At 38.7% G+C, this 13,586-nt stretch overlaps 2 protein-coding genes across 4 annotated transcripts; one reads left to right on the top strand and one right to left on the bottom strand.

Annotated features, from left to right (window-relative positions):
• Positions 1–4,452: 4,452 nt before the first annotated feature.
• Positions 4,453–9,806, top strand: lamtor1 (late endosomal/lysosomal adaptor, MAPK and MTOR activator 1). Of its 2 annotated transcripts, none has more exons than XM_015003664.2 (5): positions 4,453–4,708; positions 5,700–5,842; positions 5,965–6,042; positions 7,100–7,223; positions 7,373–9,806. In XM_015003664.2, exons 1-5 carry the CDS (start codon positions 4,667–4,669, stop codon positions 7,463–7,465), a joined length of 480 nt encoding a protein of 159 aa, XP_014859150.1. In that variant the 5' UTR covers positions 4,453–4,666; the 3' UTR covers positions 7,466–9,806. The 2 variants fall into 2 exon arrangements, with proteins under 2 accessions (XP_014859150.1, XP_014859149.1); XM_015003663.2 differs by having other exon boundaries at positions 4,456–4,708; positions 5,697–5,842.
• A 277-nt stretch (positions 9,807–10,083) lies between these two features.
• On the bottom strand, positions 10,084–13,262 carry lrrc51 (leucine rich repeat containing 51). Of its 2 annotated transcripts, none has more exons than XM_015003661.2 (4): positions 13,190–13,262; positions 12,334–12,539; positions 10,962–11,110; positions 10,084–10,407 (listed from the first exon to the last, which is right to left on the bottom strand). In XM_015003661.2, the coding sequence occupies exons 1-4, from the start codon at positions 13,251–13,253 to the stop codon at positions 10,272–10,274; spliced, it is 555 nt and encodes a 184-aa protein (XP_014859147.2). In that variant the 5' UTR covers positions 13,254–13,262; the 3' UTR covers positions 10,084–10,271. The 2 variants fall into 2 exon arrangements, with proteins under 2 accessions (XP_014859147.2, XP_014859146.2); XM_015003660.2 differs by having other exon boundaries at positions 13,160–13,253.
• Between the last annotated feature and the right edge of the window lie 324 nt (positions 13,263–13,586).

The following is a 13,586-nucleotide window of genomic DNA, read 5'->3' on the forward strand; positions in this document are numbered from 1 at the left end:
CTCAAACTTAACAGGACCAGTTCTACTGGATCAGTAAACACTAAGCACATCACACTCATTATAAATGCTACAAATACTGTGCCTTGGGAATATTCCTAAACCTTATCTTATTTCACGTTTGGTCATGTTGCAGTTACAAACTTAAATGGGATTTCAAGTGATAGAGCAGATTTTTAAAACAATATAAATATGTGGTTTCCAATATCTTTTACAGATAAATTTTATATAAAACTGGGCAATCTGCTTTGATCTGCAGGAGCTGTTCATGTATAGAGTTGTGATCCTACTGGTAGGTGAACCTCTTCCCCAATCTCAGTTCTTTTTTGGAGCTTCTAGGTTTTCTACCAGAAATACTCTGGATTTACGTCAACTGGGGTCAATGCATCTTTCCTATTTCTGCTGACAAGCATTTTCATAGCATGACACTATCACTGTTTACCATGTGGATAAAGTCTTGGGGAGGGAGTAGAGATGTAGAATGTATTTTAACATCGTGTCTTTTGCATGTAGCTAAAAAAGGTCAACTTTGTCTCATCTGTCCAGAGCAATGTGGTCAACACTTACTTGCACAGTTTTTTTTTTTACTGTCATCAGTTAAAAAAAATCTTAAGAGTCTCAATTGCATCAACCATCTAAATATGTAATTAAAAATAGATTCATTTCTTATGAAACCAATAAATCAAACTCTATTATCACCTGAAGTGATAATAGAGTTTACATCTTTCATGGAGTGTTTCCTATTTCTCTTTCTGGACATTTGTAAGTTTCACTTTTATTTGTTTTTCTAATAATATGTTTTCAAGCTTTTTATATGAGATAGGCTGTCAGCAATGTAAGTTGTAAATAGAATTAAGGGGCTGAAAATAAAATGTAATGATATTAGAATTATGGCAGCAAACCAGCAAAACACAAAGAACTTTGCATAGTTTTTCAACCAAACTAACCGACTGAGTTCAAATGCTGTTGGATGCAGTTAATGTTAGCTAAAAGATTACTAGGGCTTGAGGACTTGTACTCAGATGAAAACTGCCTGAGTGAGGATTATACTCAGGCAGGTATGGACCTGAACGATTTTTGAGGGACACGGAAGAGACGGGTTTCAAACGTGGAACCGAAGAGGAAAAAAGAAATACGGTGGAAAAAATGATTTGGCTATTGATTTATAAGTCCAGTCATAGAGCTAGATATGTCGCTTACAAAATGAAGCACACTTTATCTGTCCAGAAAAAGCTTGCTCCTAAACTCTGGGAAGAAGTAAAGAACGTAGATTTTGTCTTTTTTGACAAGATGGAAAGAAAACTATGTGGAGATATCTTTCAACTTCTCTCAGGCAGTGATGATTTAGCTAGAGAATTGGTGTTTAAGATGATAAAAAGTGACAACCCAATAGTTATTTACAAAGTTATACAATGTTTCAAAAGAACCCTGGCACGTCCTAGGAAAATTAATCTTCCACAAGATCATCTCAGAAAGGCATGGAAGTGGATTCAACAAGCTTTCTGTGGTGGAGATAATTCAGATGATGCTCAGACTCAAGAACCCTCTAAGAGTGGAACAAACATTGAGGTTTGTCCAGTCTTAGTTTGGCCTCTGAGTTTGGGCCATACAGAGGAGTCAGGACCTGCCTCTGAATTGGGACTGACCTCTGAGTCCAGACCTGCCTCTGAGTTGGGACAGACTTCTGAGTCTGGACCTGCCTCTGAGTTGGGACCGACTTCTGAGTCTGGACCTGAGTATGGACAGGCCTCTGAGTATGGACAGGCCTCTGGGTCAGGACCTGCCTCCTAGTCAGGACCGGCCTCTGAGTAAGGACAATCCACCGAGTCATGACCGGCCTCCAGGTCAGGACCTTCCTCCAGGTCAGGACATGCCTCCAGGTCAGGACATGCCTCCGGGTCAGGACCTGCCTCCTAGTCAGGACCTGCCTCAGAGACAGAATCATATTCCGAGTCAGGACCGTCTTCCGAGTGAGGACCGTTCTCCAAGTCAGGACCTGCCTCGGGGTCAGGACTGTCCTCTGAGTGAGGACCTGCCTCCAAGTCAGGGCCGTCCTCTGAATCAAGACCTGCTTCCGTGTGAGGTCCAGCCTCCGAGTCAGGACCTGCCTCCGAGTTAAGACCTGCCTCTGATTGAGGACCTGCCTCCAAGTCAGGACCTTCCTCCGAGATAAGACCTGCCTCCAAGTTTGGGCCGGCACCCGAGTCAGGACCGTCCTCCGAGTTAGGACCGGCCTCCAAGTCAAGACCTCCCTCTGAGTCAGGACTGGCCTACATGTCAGGACCAGCCTCCAGGTCAGGACCTGCCTCCGAGTTAAGACCTGCCTCCGAGTGAGGACCTGCCTCAAAGTCAGGACCTGCCTCCTTAGCATACTGTTAGGTGGGGGTCGGACGGATGGGGGTGGACAAACAGACAGTGTATTGCAAGAAGGGGGAGGAGGTCTGACTGTATGCTAACACCCCTCGATATGCTATTTTATTTATTTAATTCTAAGTCATTTCCTCTATCAGTAATGTTGTGTCTACCAGAGGAATCCTTTGGTCATTTTCTTCATTCGAGCCTCATTGATGACTGTATGTTGAAGCACTAAGGAGTTAGTCATTTGAACTTTGTATATCAGGTGTTGTCCAAGTGTGCCATTTGGAGACGCCAAATGGAGACTTTGAATGGCACACTTGGACAACACCTGTACATCCTCATAAATAAACAGAGGCACACTCAAAGGGGGTGGGGAGGTGAAGGGGGCTTGAGCCCTTGCCCCTTTTATCCTTGATGCCCCTATTGCCCTTTTTAATTTTTTTTTTCCAAAAAAATTTTTTTCCAATTTTTTTTTTATTTCTATATCAGGAGGCCTGCTTGCGCCCTCAGCAATAATATTTAACTAAATATAATAATTTAACAAAAATAAACTAGTCTGGCTTCCCTCAGACTGTCAGAGCCTTCATGTTGTTCAGACACTGGGTCCATGGTCAGGACGAGGGGTGCGGATCTGTGCCCTCTAACTATCAAATTATGGGCAAGAATATTTTTTATACACTGGTTTGTGAATAAAAACTTAGGTCTGATGAAGTTAGAAAAGCTGTTCTATTTTCTACTCTATTTATTTTTGTAATTGTCCTCACAATAGTGGGAAAAAACCTGCCTTCGCCCCTAAACACAGAAACAATTCAGCTGCAGAGAAAACTTCTGACTTTAACTTAATCAGGCTGATAAATGCCCGGTTCGCTACAGGCAGTCCGAGTCGGTCCCACCGACAGATATAAAAATGTTTGTCTTTATATCAGATATCCTAATATAAGACACAGTACTGCGACTGTCACCGCGAGTCGCGACGCTGCTCAAAGCCCCAGTACCACCTGGTGATTGTTCACTCTGCTTCTCCTCAACGTCACTACCAGGCGAGTTAAAGCCTCTGCTGACAGGATCTGGCCTGGAGGTGAGCGGCTGTAAATTGAAGTTATTGCAGAATCTCAAGTGTTAAAAGAAGATTCGGCCCAGAGCATGTAGAGTCCACAGAATAAACGTCAGCGAAAAATACTGTAGCAATAATTAGAACTGCTGCATAAAGCCAAACATGCCACAGTTAAATTAATCAAAATGTCCCTAAAGCATTGGCGGACTGGTATAGGGGCTACCGGGGGAGATTCAGCAGGGCCTGCTGTCTCTCGGGAGATTCCAGGTAGATCCAGAGATGCGCATTGCAGCGGCTTTGGGCCGGCCCAAGGTAATGTGGGGCCTCATCTACTCACCCCAAGGGTTTTAAGAGGCCCTTTCATCTCTCAGACAGAAGCTGTCACGTTTACCGACATGTCTTGTCCTGTTCTACAGTACTCTTGCACTTTGTTGCTTGGTGCATTTTGCATTAAGGAACCATTCAAACTGGGTCGAATGCTGTTATTGATAGTTGAAATCCCCAAATAAAACAAAAAAAAAAAGTTTCAATGTTAAAATAGCACTTGCAGTTTTATGTTTAATAAGCCTCAATAAATTGAAACAATTTTGTAATGGGGACTCGGGACAACATTTCACCATAGTGATTTGTATCCATTGTGGCTGCGCTGATTAATTGTTATACTTCTAGATCTCCCTTTATGCATGTTAAAGCCCCAGGGGAAGATCCAGGCATTTTCATTGCTCCCTGACGGCCTTGGCTACTTGAACAACCAATGAAGTCCAGAAAGAAAGAAAGGAAGATAGATAGATAGATAGATAGATAGATAGATAGATAGATAGATAGATAGATAGATAGATAGATAGATAGATAGATAGATAGATAGATAGATAGATAGATAGATAGATAGATAGATAGATAGATAGATAGATAGATAGATTTTTTTTTTGTCATAGCAACAGGTAAACCCGTACAGTAGCTGCTGTATGGCTTCTGTCCACACCTTTGTTTGAATTTTCTACTTTCACGTGACTAAGGTCGTCACTGCTTCTCAAATACCGGAAGTAGTTGTTGTGTTGTTGTTGCACCACAGCTGCTGTCATGTGATAGCCTGTCTGAGAAAGCTGCTGTGATCAGTAGCTTTTTACCTTTGTCCGGGAGTAAATTAAAAGCAGGCAGGCGAGCAGCTTTATGTTCGTTGCGGAAGAACCACACGGCTCGTTTGTGAAGGAGAGCAGGGAAGCCGGGGTTGTGTAGTTTGACCCCTCGGACGCAGCCATGGGTTGCTGTTACAGTGGCGAGGACGGCAACTCCAGAGAGGTAGCTAGCTGCTAGCCGAAATGATAACTGATTTCTTGCTTATTAAGAAAGAACTAAGACTCGACGCTTTTTCACTTTTTTCATTGATGTTTAATGAGTAATATGAGCAATGTGTTGATATGAAGAAGTCGCTTTGAGATTGTTTATAATGGGAAGCCGGAAAGTAGCATTAGCTTGCTAAGCTTGCGGGACAGGCCCAGCAGAGGCTAAGTTGCTCATAAAAGTTTATATAACTTAAAACGGTACAATATAAAACACTAAATGTAAACATTTTTGGATATCTGTGTGCAAGTAAATCTCTATATATTAATGGCTTGCATAACACGGATGTTCATGAGCAGATAGGTATCCGTAATGTAAAAAGTACTGATTTCTTTTCTAGATATTGGCTTAATAATCAATAAATGTTTACCAGCAGGAACATCTTTGATATGACGGAAACTATCTGAATGTAAGCTGTGTCACATGACTGTTAACATTCTCTGCTGTTTTTAGTTTAAGGAAACGAACCCTCTGTGAGCTGGAAGTTTTCTCTTGAAGGGTCTAAGTTCATAAAACAAGACGTAAAGATACACTGCAACTTTCCCCAAAACATTATCGATGTTGCCATTTAACTGAGTGACATAGTGAAAATATTAGAATAATAAGGGCACAGTGATTGATTTATGACTGGATTTTTTTAGTCAAGCTTTAGCAAACGATACAATCTAACATGAAAATAAAACACCTCTTTAGTACTTTAAATATAAAAACATGATGAAGGCATAGCAGGTTCTTAGATTTTTGCTTCAGAATTGATTTATTTTTCAGCCCTAACCTTGATTGTAACAACATGTGCTGCTTGGTGTATGGGTGCTAGTTAAACTAAAGAGACTGATGCATTAAACTTTCCTTCAGCTTTAATTTTGCATCCAGTGAAAAAGCCACTTTTTTACATAAATAGCAGAAGAGAAAATGTTGTTTTGCTTCCCTTCTTACTTTGCTCTAGAAGCCTGAGGAGACTGACCCTCTCATCCCCCATCCGAACCCTGTGAGCAAACCTCCAAATGGGACAGAGTGGCCCACCCCCGGTGTCCCCTCTCCACCGACAGATGGACAAGCCCTCCTTACATCCATCTTGACAAAGACTGCGCAGTAAGTAACGTCTTTGTTCAATGCCAGAAAAGTCTGACTGTGATTTGTACTTCCTGACAGTGAAACCCAATTTATTTGTGTTGGGGGGGAAAAAAAAAAGATAATTTTCCTTTTTCTTTTAGGAACATAATTGACGTCTCAGCAGCTGACTCTGTTGTAATGGAGCAACATGAAATCATGGACAAAGCTAGGCAGTACAGGTATGTTGAAAGTTTATATATATATATATATATATATTTTTTTTTTTCTCTCTTTTAGGTAACTGTATGTCTGTCTGCATGCCAGAGAAATCACAGGCACACAAAGAAATACTGCTCTAAACGAAACATACCCTATTTTTTTTAAAGAGTCTTCTTCAGGCTACCAGCTACATAAAGAAGTGTAATTTTTTAAATCACTAAGCTGCACAAAGTAAAGGCATTTAATCATATTTTCTAGTTTATTGATTGTCTCAACCTCAACAGTCCCACCAGTTTTTCTTTTGAGTTTTCAAACATCATTGTCCAGCCCTACTTGTAAGAGCAAAACATCTAAAAAAAGAATTACAACACTGCTATGGAGGGATTCACAAAAATAATAGAGATATCAGGATTTCAGTATTTTTTTTTTGTTTTACTTTTTTTTTTTTTTTACACCTTTGTTTGGTGTATAATTGTGTGTCCATTTTTGAGTATGCATGGATGAATGTGGCTGTAGTGTAAAGCGCTCTGAGTCAGTATGACTGGAAAAGAAGCTATATAAGCTCAGACCATTTAATGTTTATTCCATTATTTACAAGATAAATCCGTTTTGTCTATACGTTATCCATCTGTGGATCAATTTCTCTGTCCATTTGTGCATTATCCCATTCTTCCATCTGTCTGTCTCTGCTTTTAGCAAATTTAATACTTTGAAGCCAGACCACTGTAGAAATATCTGCCATAATTTGATTAAATGAGGCCAAAAAAAAAGAACTGAGAAATTTGATTCAGAGAAAAAAAAAAATAATTTTGACACGCAAAAGTTGAACCCTGAGAAAATGTTCTTGCATTTTCTCCTCCTGATGGTTCAAGAAGATCTTCTTGAACCCTGAGAATGAAAGTCTTATGCAGTGTCATCTTGTTGTGATTGGATGGTTTAACGTACAGGTATAGATAAAACTGTAGGTTCTTAAAACACAGACTTCCTTTCATAGAGAAGGGATGATGTGTTCCAGACTAAATGTGTCTTTATTTTTAAACCCAGTAGGAATTACAAACTTTTTTCCCCCTCTTTCAGTACAAAACTGGCCATGTTGAGCACCAGCTTGCCTCAGAAGAAAGCCCTCACTCTTCCCTCCCTAACTAGCCAGCCCCACCAAGTGCTTGCAAGTGACCTGGTGCCATACTCAGATGTTCAGCAGGTAAGCTGTGTTGTTTTAAAAGAGCTAACAGAGGTTTTTAAACAAAATAAAATACACACTAGTTTTCCTTTTTTTTTTTTTTTTTTCTTGCGTCATTTTTTTCTATTTTGCACCCAGTATACATTCTCCCTTTTCATGTTTCTTTGCAGGTATCCAAGATAGCAGCTTACGCTTACAGTGCAATCTCTCAAATCAAAGTGGATGCTAAAGAGGAACTGGTCGTCCAGTTTGCCATTCCTTGACTGTCAAATGCATATTGTTCCTCCCGCCCCACTCGCTCTGTGCCACTCCTGCTTCATCGTACTCCAGCCCACCTTTTCATTATTTAATTAAAGCATTTTGGTCGTCCTGCTTCGTAGCTCTGCCACGAACTTTTGTGAAGACAGGAAGTGAATCACCTCCCACCAGAAAACAACAACTGTCTTTTAGTAAAATTCTCGAGCGTTATTGGCAGATGGGCCATGTAGGTGGGTTTCGAGTTCTTGACCGATGTGTATGATGATCCACTATCAGCGAGGCCTCCTCTGTGTGTAACACATGCGTTAGGCTTTGTCCAAAAGATGTAAAATAAATCAATATTCATAATATTTTAGGGTTTCAGGGTCTTTTCCGTGTCTTTAGACTTTATTTTCAGATGGGCACACTGTAGTCACATCATGTTATCAGATGAGACAGCTGCAGAATGTTTGGCTCATGGTTCACACTCTGATCAATAAGTCACATTGTGTGAGACATTTTGAATTTTTACAGTGCAGTGGATGTGAATGACAGTCGTAGTTTTTTACTTGCAAAGAACTTGGGACATGGCTTCATGTTTGTACATCATATAAGTTTAAAACTAAAGTGTTTTTCAGTTAGTTTTCTCTAAAAAGTAAAAAAAAAAAAAAAAAAAAAAAAAGTCAAATCCAGCTTGAAAAGAGTAATTAGCATCTTTCTCCCCTGAGAAGTTAAGCTGTTGTTTCACCCTGCATTGAACAGCAGGAGTGCTGAATACATGCAGCTCATCTGGTGTCATTCTGAATCAAGAAAAAAAAACAAACAACAACTTTAGTTTCAGTTTTTATTTCAGCTCCTGATGGTTTAATCTGTCTTTCACCTGACCATATCATGATTAACCAGTTCATTTCCGGAGGATAAGGATTAAACACAAGCGGAGGCGTGGGCTGGTTGGACCTCCTGAAATGTTTGAGCTTAACGCACTAGTTTACAGAAGATGTTCAAGAATCCTGTCCTCCTGATGAATTGGGCACGAACTTAACATTTTAAATGACAGGGTTAGAAAATCAAGGGTGACGCAAGTGGCCTGTGGAGGATGCAAAGACTCGCCCTAAGATCGTTACCTTTGTACAGAATTTTCCGATCGACTACATCTGTAGCTGGTGGATCGTCTGAAGGTCCTGTGGGATGACAGTTTTTTATGAAACAAAAATGCTTTTCAGGTCTGCGATTGTTAGCCTTTTACTTAAAGCCTGTTTTTTGTTTTCCCCCGGATTGAGGTTTTCATATTAATCAGAAACTAACTTGTTGCAGCATGGAAGAGTGTTGATCTATATACCCGAGGAGATTAAATAACCTCAGACTTTTTGCCGATTATTTATGTTTTTGTTTCTAACTGTACATGTGCTCTTTAAGGGAGGGCGCAACATGAGATGATCTCAAGTCGCTAAAGGGAGCCTGCAAGACTATTTATACCACACAACTGATTAGAGCTTTTGTTATGCAATGAATTCTTGGCATTTTTTTTTTCTGTTACTTAAATGTATAATACATGGAAGACTGTATGTTTGTACTATCCTAGGCTAGTACCAAAAAGTTAAAAAGATTTTTTTTTTTTTTTGGTTTAATCAGTTCATTAAAAAGTTTCAAGAAAACAATTGTGTCTTATTGTAGTGACATGTTCTGAGAAGTAGTTTATTTAGTGATGTTACAGAGTTTTAACGGATAATTTACAGCAAGAATCAAACATTTCTACAGGTTCATATAGTAGCATAACATTGAAATGTTACTTTATTTCTGTCATTCAAAAAGTAATTATGACATTGTATACATATATTGATATATTTCTAGGATTTAGAATTTGATGATTATGGCCTAAGGCTAATAAAAACCCCAAGTTCTGTCTCTTCGATAATTCCTCATGGATTGTTTGTGAGTTTATATCAGGAGAATTTGCTTGTCCGTCAAGCAAACTGGTCCACTAAACAAAAATTTACTTCTTTTCCTTCTTAGTCCATGCAATATATTTCTGATGTCTCTGGTGCAGCAGGGGTTTAAAACCAGGAATACAAAAGTCATAGTCCACGTTCCGGATTGTTCTGTACCAGAACATGGACTGTAAATGACTTGCGGTGACTCTTAGCTCTTTGTGTTTCAACCTCACTGTGGAGAGGCTCAATAACTCTCTGCTGTCAAGCAGGCAGCCTTTCCAATGATTTTGTCAGAGATAATATTTTTATGTAATATATCTTTATTGGTCTTGCATGATCTCTTAATTATGTGGGGAACTGAATGTTGGGGTTTCATTACTTGTAATCCATAATCATTTTTTTTTTTTTTTTTAGAAATAAACACTTAAAAATATAACACTGTGTATGTAATAAATCCATTAAATATTTCAGGTTTACATTTGAATTGTTGACATAACATAACTGTTCAATATTATTCAACTTACAGGTGAGATGCACCTGTAAGTTCAGAGATGTTTGATTGATCACCTTGAGTCTTTGTTGCTTGAACTTAAACTTCATAATTTTCTAAACTTATATTCCATGCCATGATTAGATTTGAAAAATTGCTAGTTAATACGGGCTAAATGTGAAACAAGTAGGTTTCACTGATGTTCTCAAACAGCAAAAAAAACCCCTAAATTTCAGTTATTTATTTTTCTATTTCCAGCACAGAAACCTCAACTTGTGACATTAAATTGCAAACAATTATTATAACAATACTAATTTCAGTTCAAATACTGGTGGCAAATGTGCATATTTAAAAATCTGTTTTCTTGAGGTGAAGCTTTTGAATCGAGTTGTGATTCCCACACACTAGCATTCAGTGAAGGCTCTTCCTGCTGCTTCTGCAGCGGGAGTTGCTTTGATGCCACAGCTTTGCCAGGACTCGCTCCTGCTGTGTCACGGCACTGAAGTCCATCGTCTTTAACTGTGGCAATGCAGAAATCACACGATTCCTGCACACAGAAAACTACACACTAAATATTGCACCGATTTTTACTTCTTAAGAGTTTCTAGCTGTACCAGCTCTGAAAGCATTAAAGCTAATCTCACAAGTGTTGGATTTTGTGTTGAAAATCAAATGTAAAAAAAACAAAAAAAAAACAAAACAACTGTTTAAGAAGTGATCACTGTTTTAACCAGCAGACATAAAAAAAGACATGATAGTTTCTCAACTGTGTATTGTGTGAGTGTGTGTGTTTAAGTGCTGTTGCTGTGCAGACCAGGACAGGAATTTGATCCGTGTTCAAGCACCTGTTGCAATGTTGTCCACATACGTGCCTGCACAGCATTCAGGTCTAGAGTAATCCCTCTCTGCTGCTCTCTCTCTATTTGTCAACCAAAAGCACATACCTACTCTCTGTACTGTATGTATTGTGTACGTAGCAACAAATGACAACAGTAGATGACTGCATTTCTGAAGTCATATAAAAAAATGTTACAAGTAAAAGACCTCCCTGTAACATTGTCTCAACTCGGTAAGATGTGTATGTTAGAGCAATGTCTCTACCTGTAAGTCTTGTTTGTCTCTATAGGGTTTCCATGTAGAGTGACGGAGTGAAGATGGGGGAGCACAGCCAACCTGTCCACCTCTGACAGAGTAGAAATATTGTTCCCATGAAGATATAACACACGGAGTCCATGCAACTCGCACAAAACCTGCAACATATTTGTGCGCAAACTTTATCACAAAGCAGTGAGTGGAATTTTATGACATGCCAACATAAAATAGCTCGTAACTATAAAGTGGAAGGAGCATGATACATTAATTTCTGAACTTTTACACACACACACAAAAAAAATCATCTGGTGTATATTTGCATTCAGCCTCCCCGAATCAACACTTTGAAGAACATTTTTGTACAGCAATTCGAGCTCCAGGTCTTTTTGAGTCCATATGTTGTTATCAGCATTAGGATGAGAGTTACATTTTTGAACGTTTCTTTTCTTTTTCTTTTTTAAAAATCCTTCAGCCTCATCAGGTGCTGGAGAGAATATGAACAGACATTTTCAAGTATTGCATCAGATTGTTAATTGCGATTCGGCTCGGACTTTAACAGAGCCATTCAAAATGCGGTACATGAATATGCAACTGTGCATTGATAAGTCACTTCATTGCAGCTTTAGCCGCCTGTTTATGATTGTCACCTGCTGGAAGACGAGCCTCTTCCCCAGTAGCAAGTCTTTGCAATCTCCATGGACTTTGTTCTTCCTCACATTAACGCTCATCAGCTTCCCTTTCCCTGCTCAAGACAGATGATACTGACACAACTATGTTTCACTGTGGGGGTTGGGTGTACAGTGCTAATTTTCCATAGATGACAGCATTAAGGTTTAGCTTCTCTTATCTAAGCACCTCCTGTGTTTGTCTATGTCCTCTACATAGCTGTGGACAGAAAATATGACTTCTTAGGGTTCTCTTTCAACAACTGCTTCTCTTGCCTCCCTCTTCCATAAAGGGCCAGATTTGGAATGACTTATGAAATGCTCAGTGAAATGATGAAAGGTTGGGATAATATTTTATGACCAAAGTCGGTTTAACCTACAACTTTGTTCCTGGTCTTTTGCTGTGTTTCTTTATCTTCATTCTTAAAACAATTGAATGCATAGGATTTCATTTAAGTTTATCGGAGTAGCAAGGGATAAATTCACATGTATGCCATCAAAATGTATCTGATTTTTTTAAAAAGAGTTTTGAAAACCTAGTATTAATTGAATTCTCGTTCACAATTATAATGCATCACTTTGTGTTGGTTTCTCATATAAAGTCACAATAATTCCAGAGAACTAATTAAATTTGCAGATGTAAAAAAGATAAAAAGGCCTATGAATATTTTTGCAAGGCATTGTAGCTGCACTGGAAATGGTCAAATGAAACTCACCTTGTCTATATTTGAGAGTTTGTTGAAAGAGAGGTCCAGCCAGGCGAGACTTGAGGGTTCAGCCAGGAAGTGGCTCACTGTCTGATGGAGGTCACAGAGGTCAATGATGCTGTTGTTACTGAGACGGAGGGCGCGGCTAAGATATTTGCTTTCTGGATTTTTTTTTAAAGGTCGGAGACTGCTGCGAGGAGTCTCTGTCCAAGCATCTAAAACAGAAAATACAAGAAAGGCAGAGAATTTGACATACTGGCTAATTATCTTTTTTTTATTTTTACATTCTCACACTACTTTTGTCATGCAAATATTATTTTGCAACCAAAAACTATAGAAATCAAAAGCAGACATGTTAATTTTTTATTATTGACTACATTACTTACTACATCTATGTAATGCAACTGATGTAACTCATCATAACCTCGCTCACCTTCCATCCTCTTCTGCCCCTTTGCAGACACTCTCAGACCCATTAACTGCAGTCTAAGGACTGATTGAGACTCATTTATTCATCTATCTATCACTGAGGATACCACTCCAATTGTGTTATGTTCCAGAAACATGATGACAAATAAAAAAAACATTGTATGTCTTACAAGTCTAAGGAACTGAAGAGATTGATTGGAGAATAAAAAGGGTCTGAATTTTAAAAAAATAAACATTTAAATTATTTTCATTAAAGAACACACATATGCTTCATTGTCCTTTCATTTTTAAAAATATAACTCAGTCAAATGGCATTGAGGCCCTACATTGCTGTTCATTTTGTATTTTCAATTAAGATAATCAGAAATGAAACTCAGTAATCAAGCTCATTATCAGAAAGTAGAACATTTAGAGAAACCATGATGAAGATCAAAACCTGTCAATCTGCTGAGACTTCTGAAAGATAAATCCACCGGAGCTCCACACATAGTCTTATCCATGAACACTTTCAACAACCTGCAGAATTAAGAGACATAAGTCTAGATAATTTTTGTGAAATTATTTAGCGTAGGTGTCTTTATATTTTTGACAATTAGTTAATCAGTGATATAAATTCCAAACTAACCAATGATGTAAAATTACCGTACAATAGATGTTCAAATTTTTCGGTGGGGCTCTTCTTTGCAGCAGCAATCTTTACACACAACAATCTGATTCCAAGGCAACCAACACATGCATTCTGGGATTTGTAGTAAAGATAACTAGAGAACTAGTTAGTACGTCATTCACATGAAAAAAATGAATGCTGACTTTACAGGTTGAAATGATATTTG

Source organism: Poecilia mexicana, unplaced genomic scaffold (genome assembly GCF_051168715.1).
Source record: "Poecilia mexicana isolate PSO_F unplaced genomic scaffold, ASM5116871v1 scaffold_13, whole genome shotgun sequence".
Taxonomy (NCBI): Eukaryota; Metazoa; Chordata; class Actinopteri; order Cyprinodontiformes; family Poeciliidae; genus Poecilia; species Poecilia mexicana.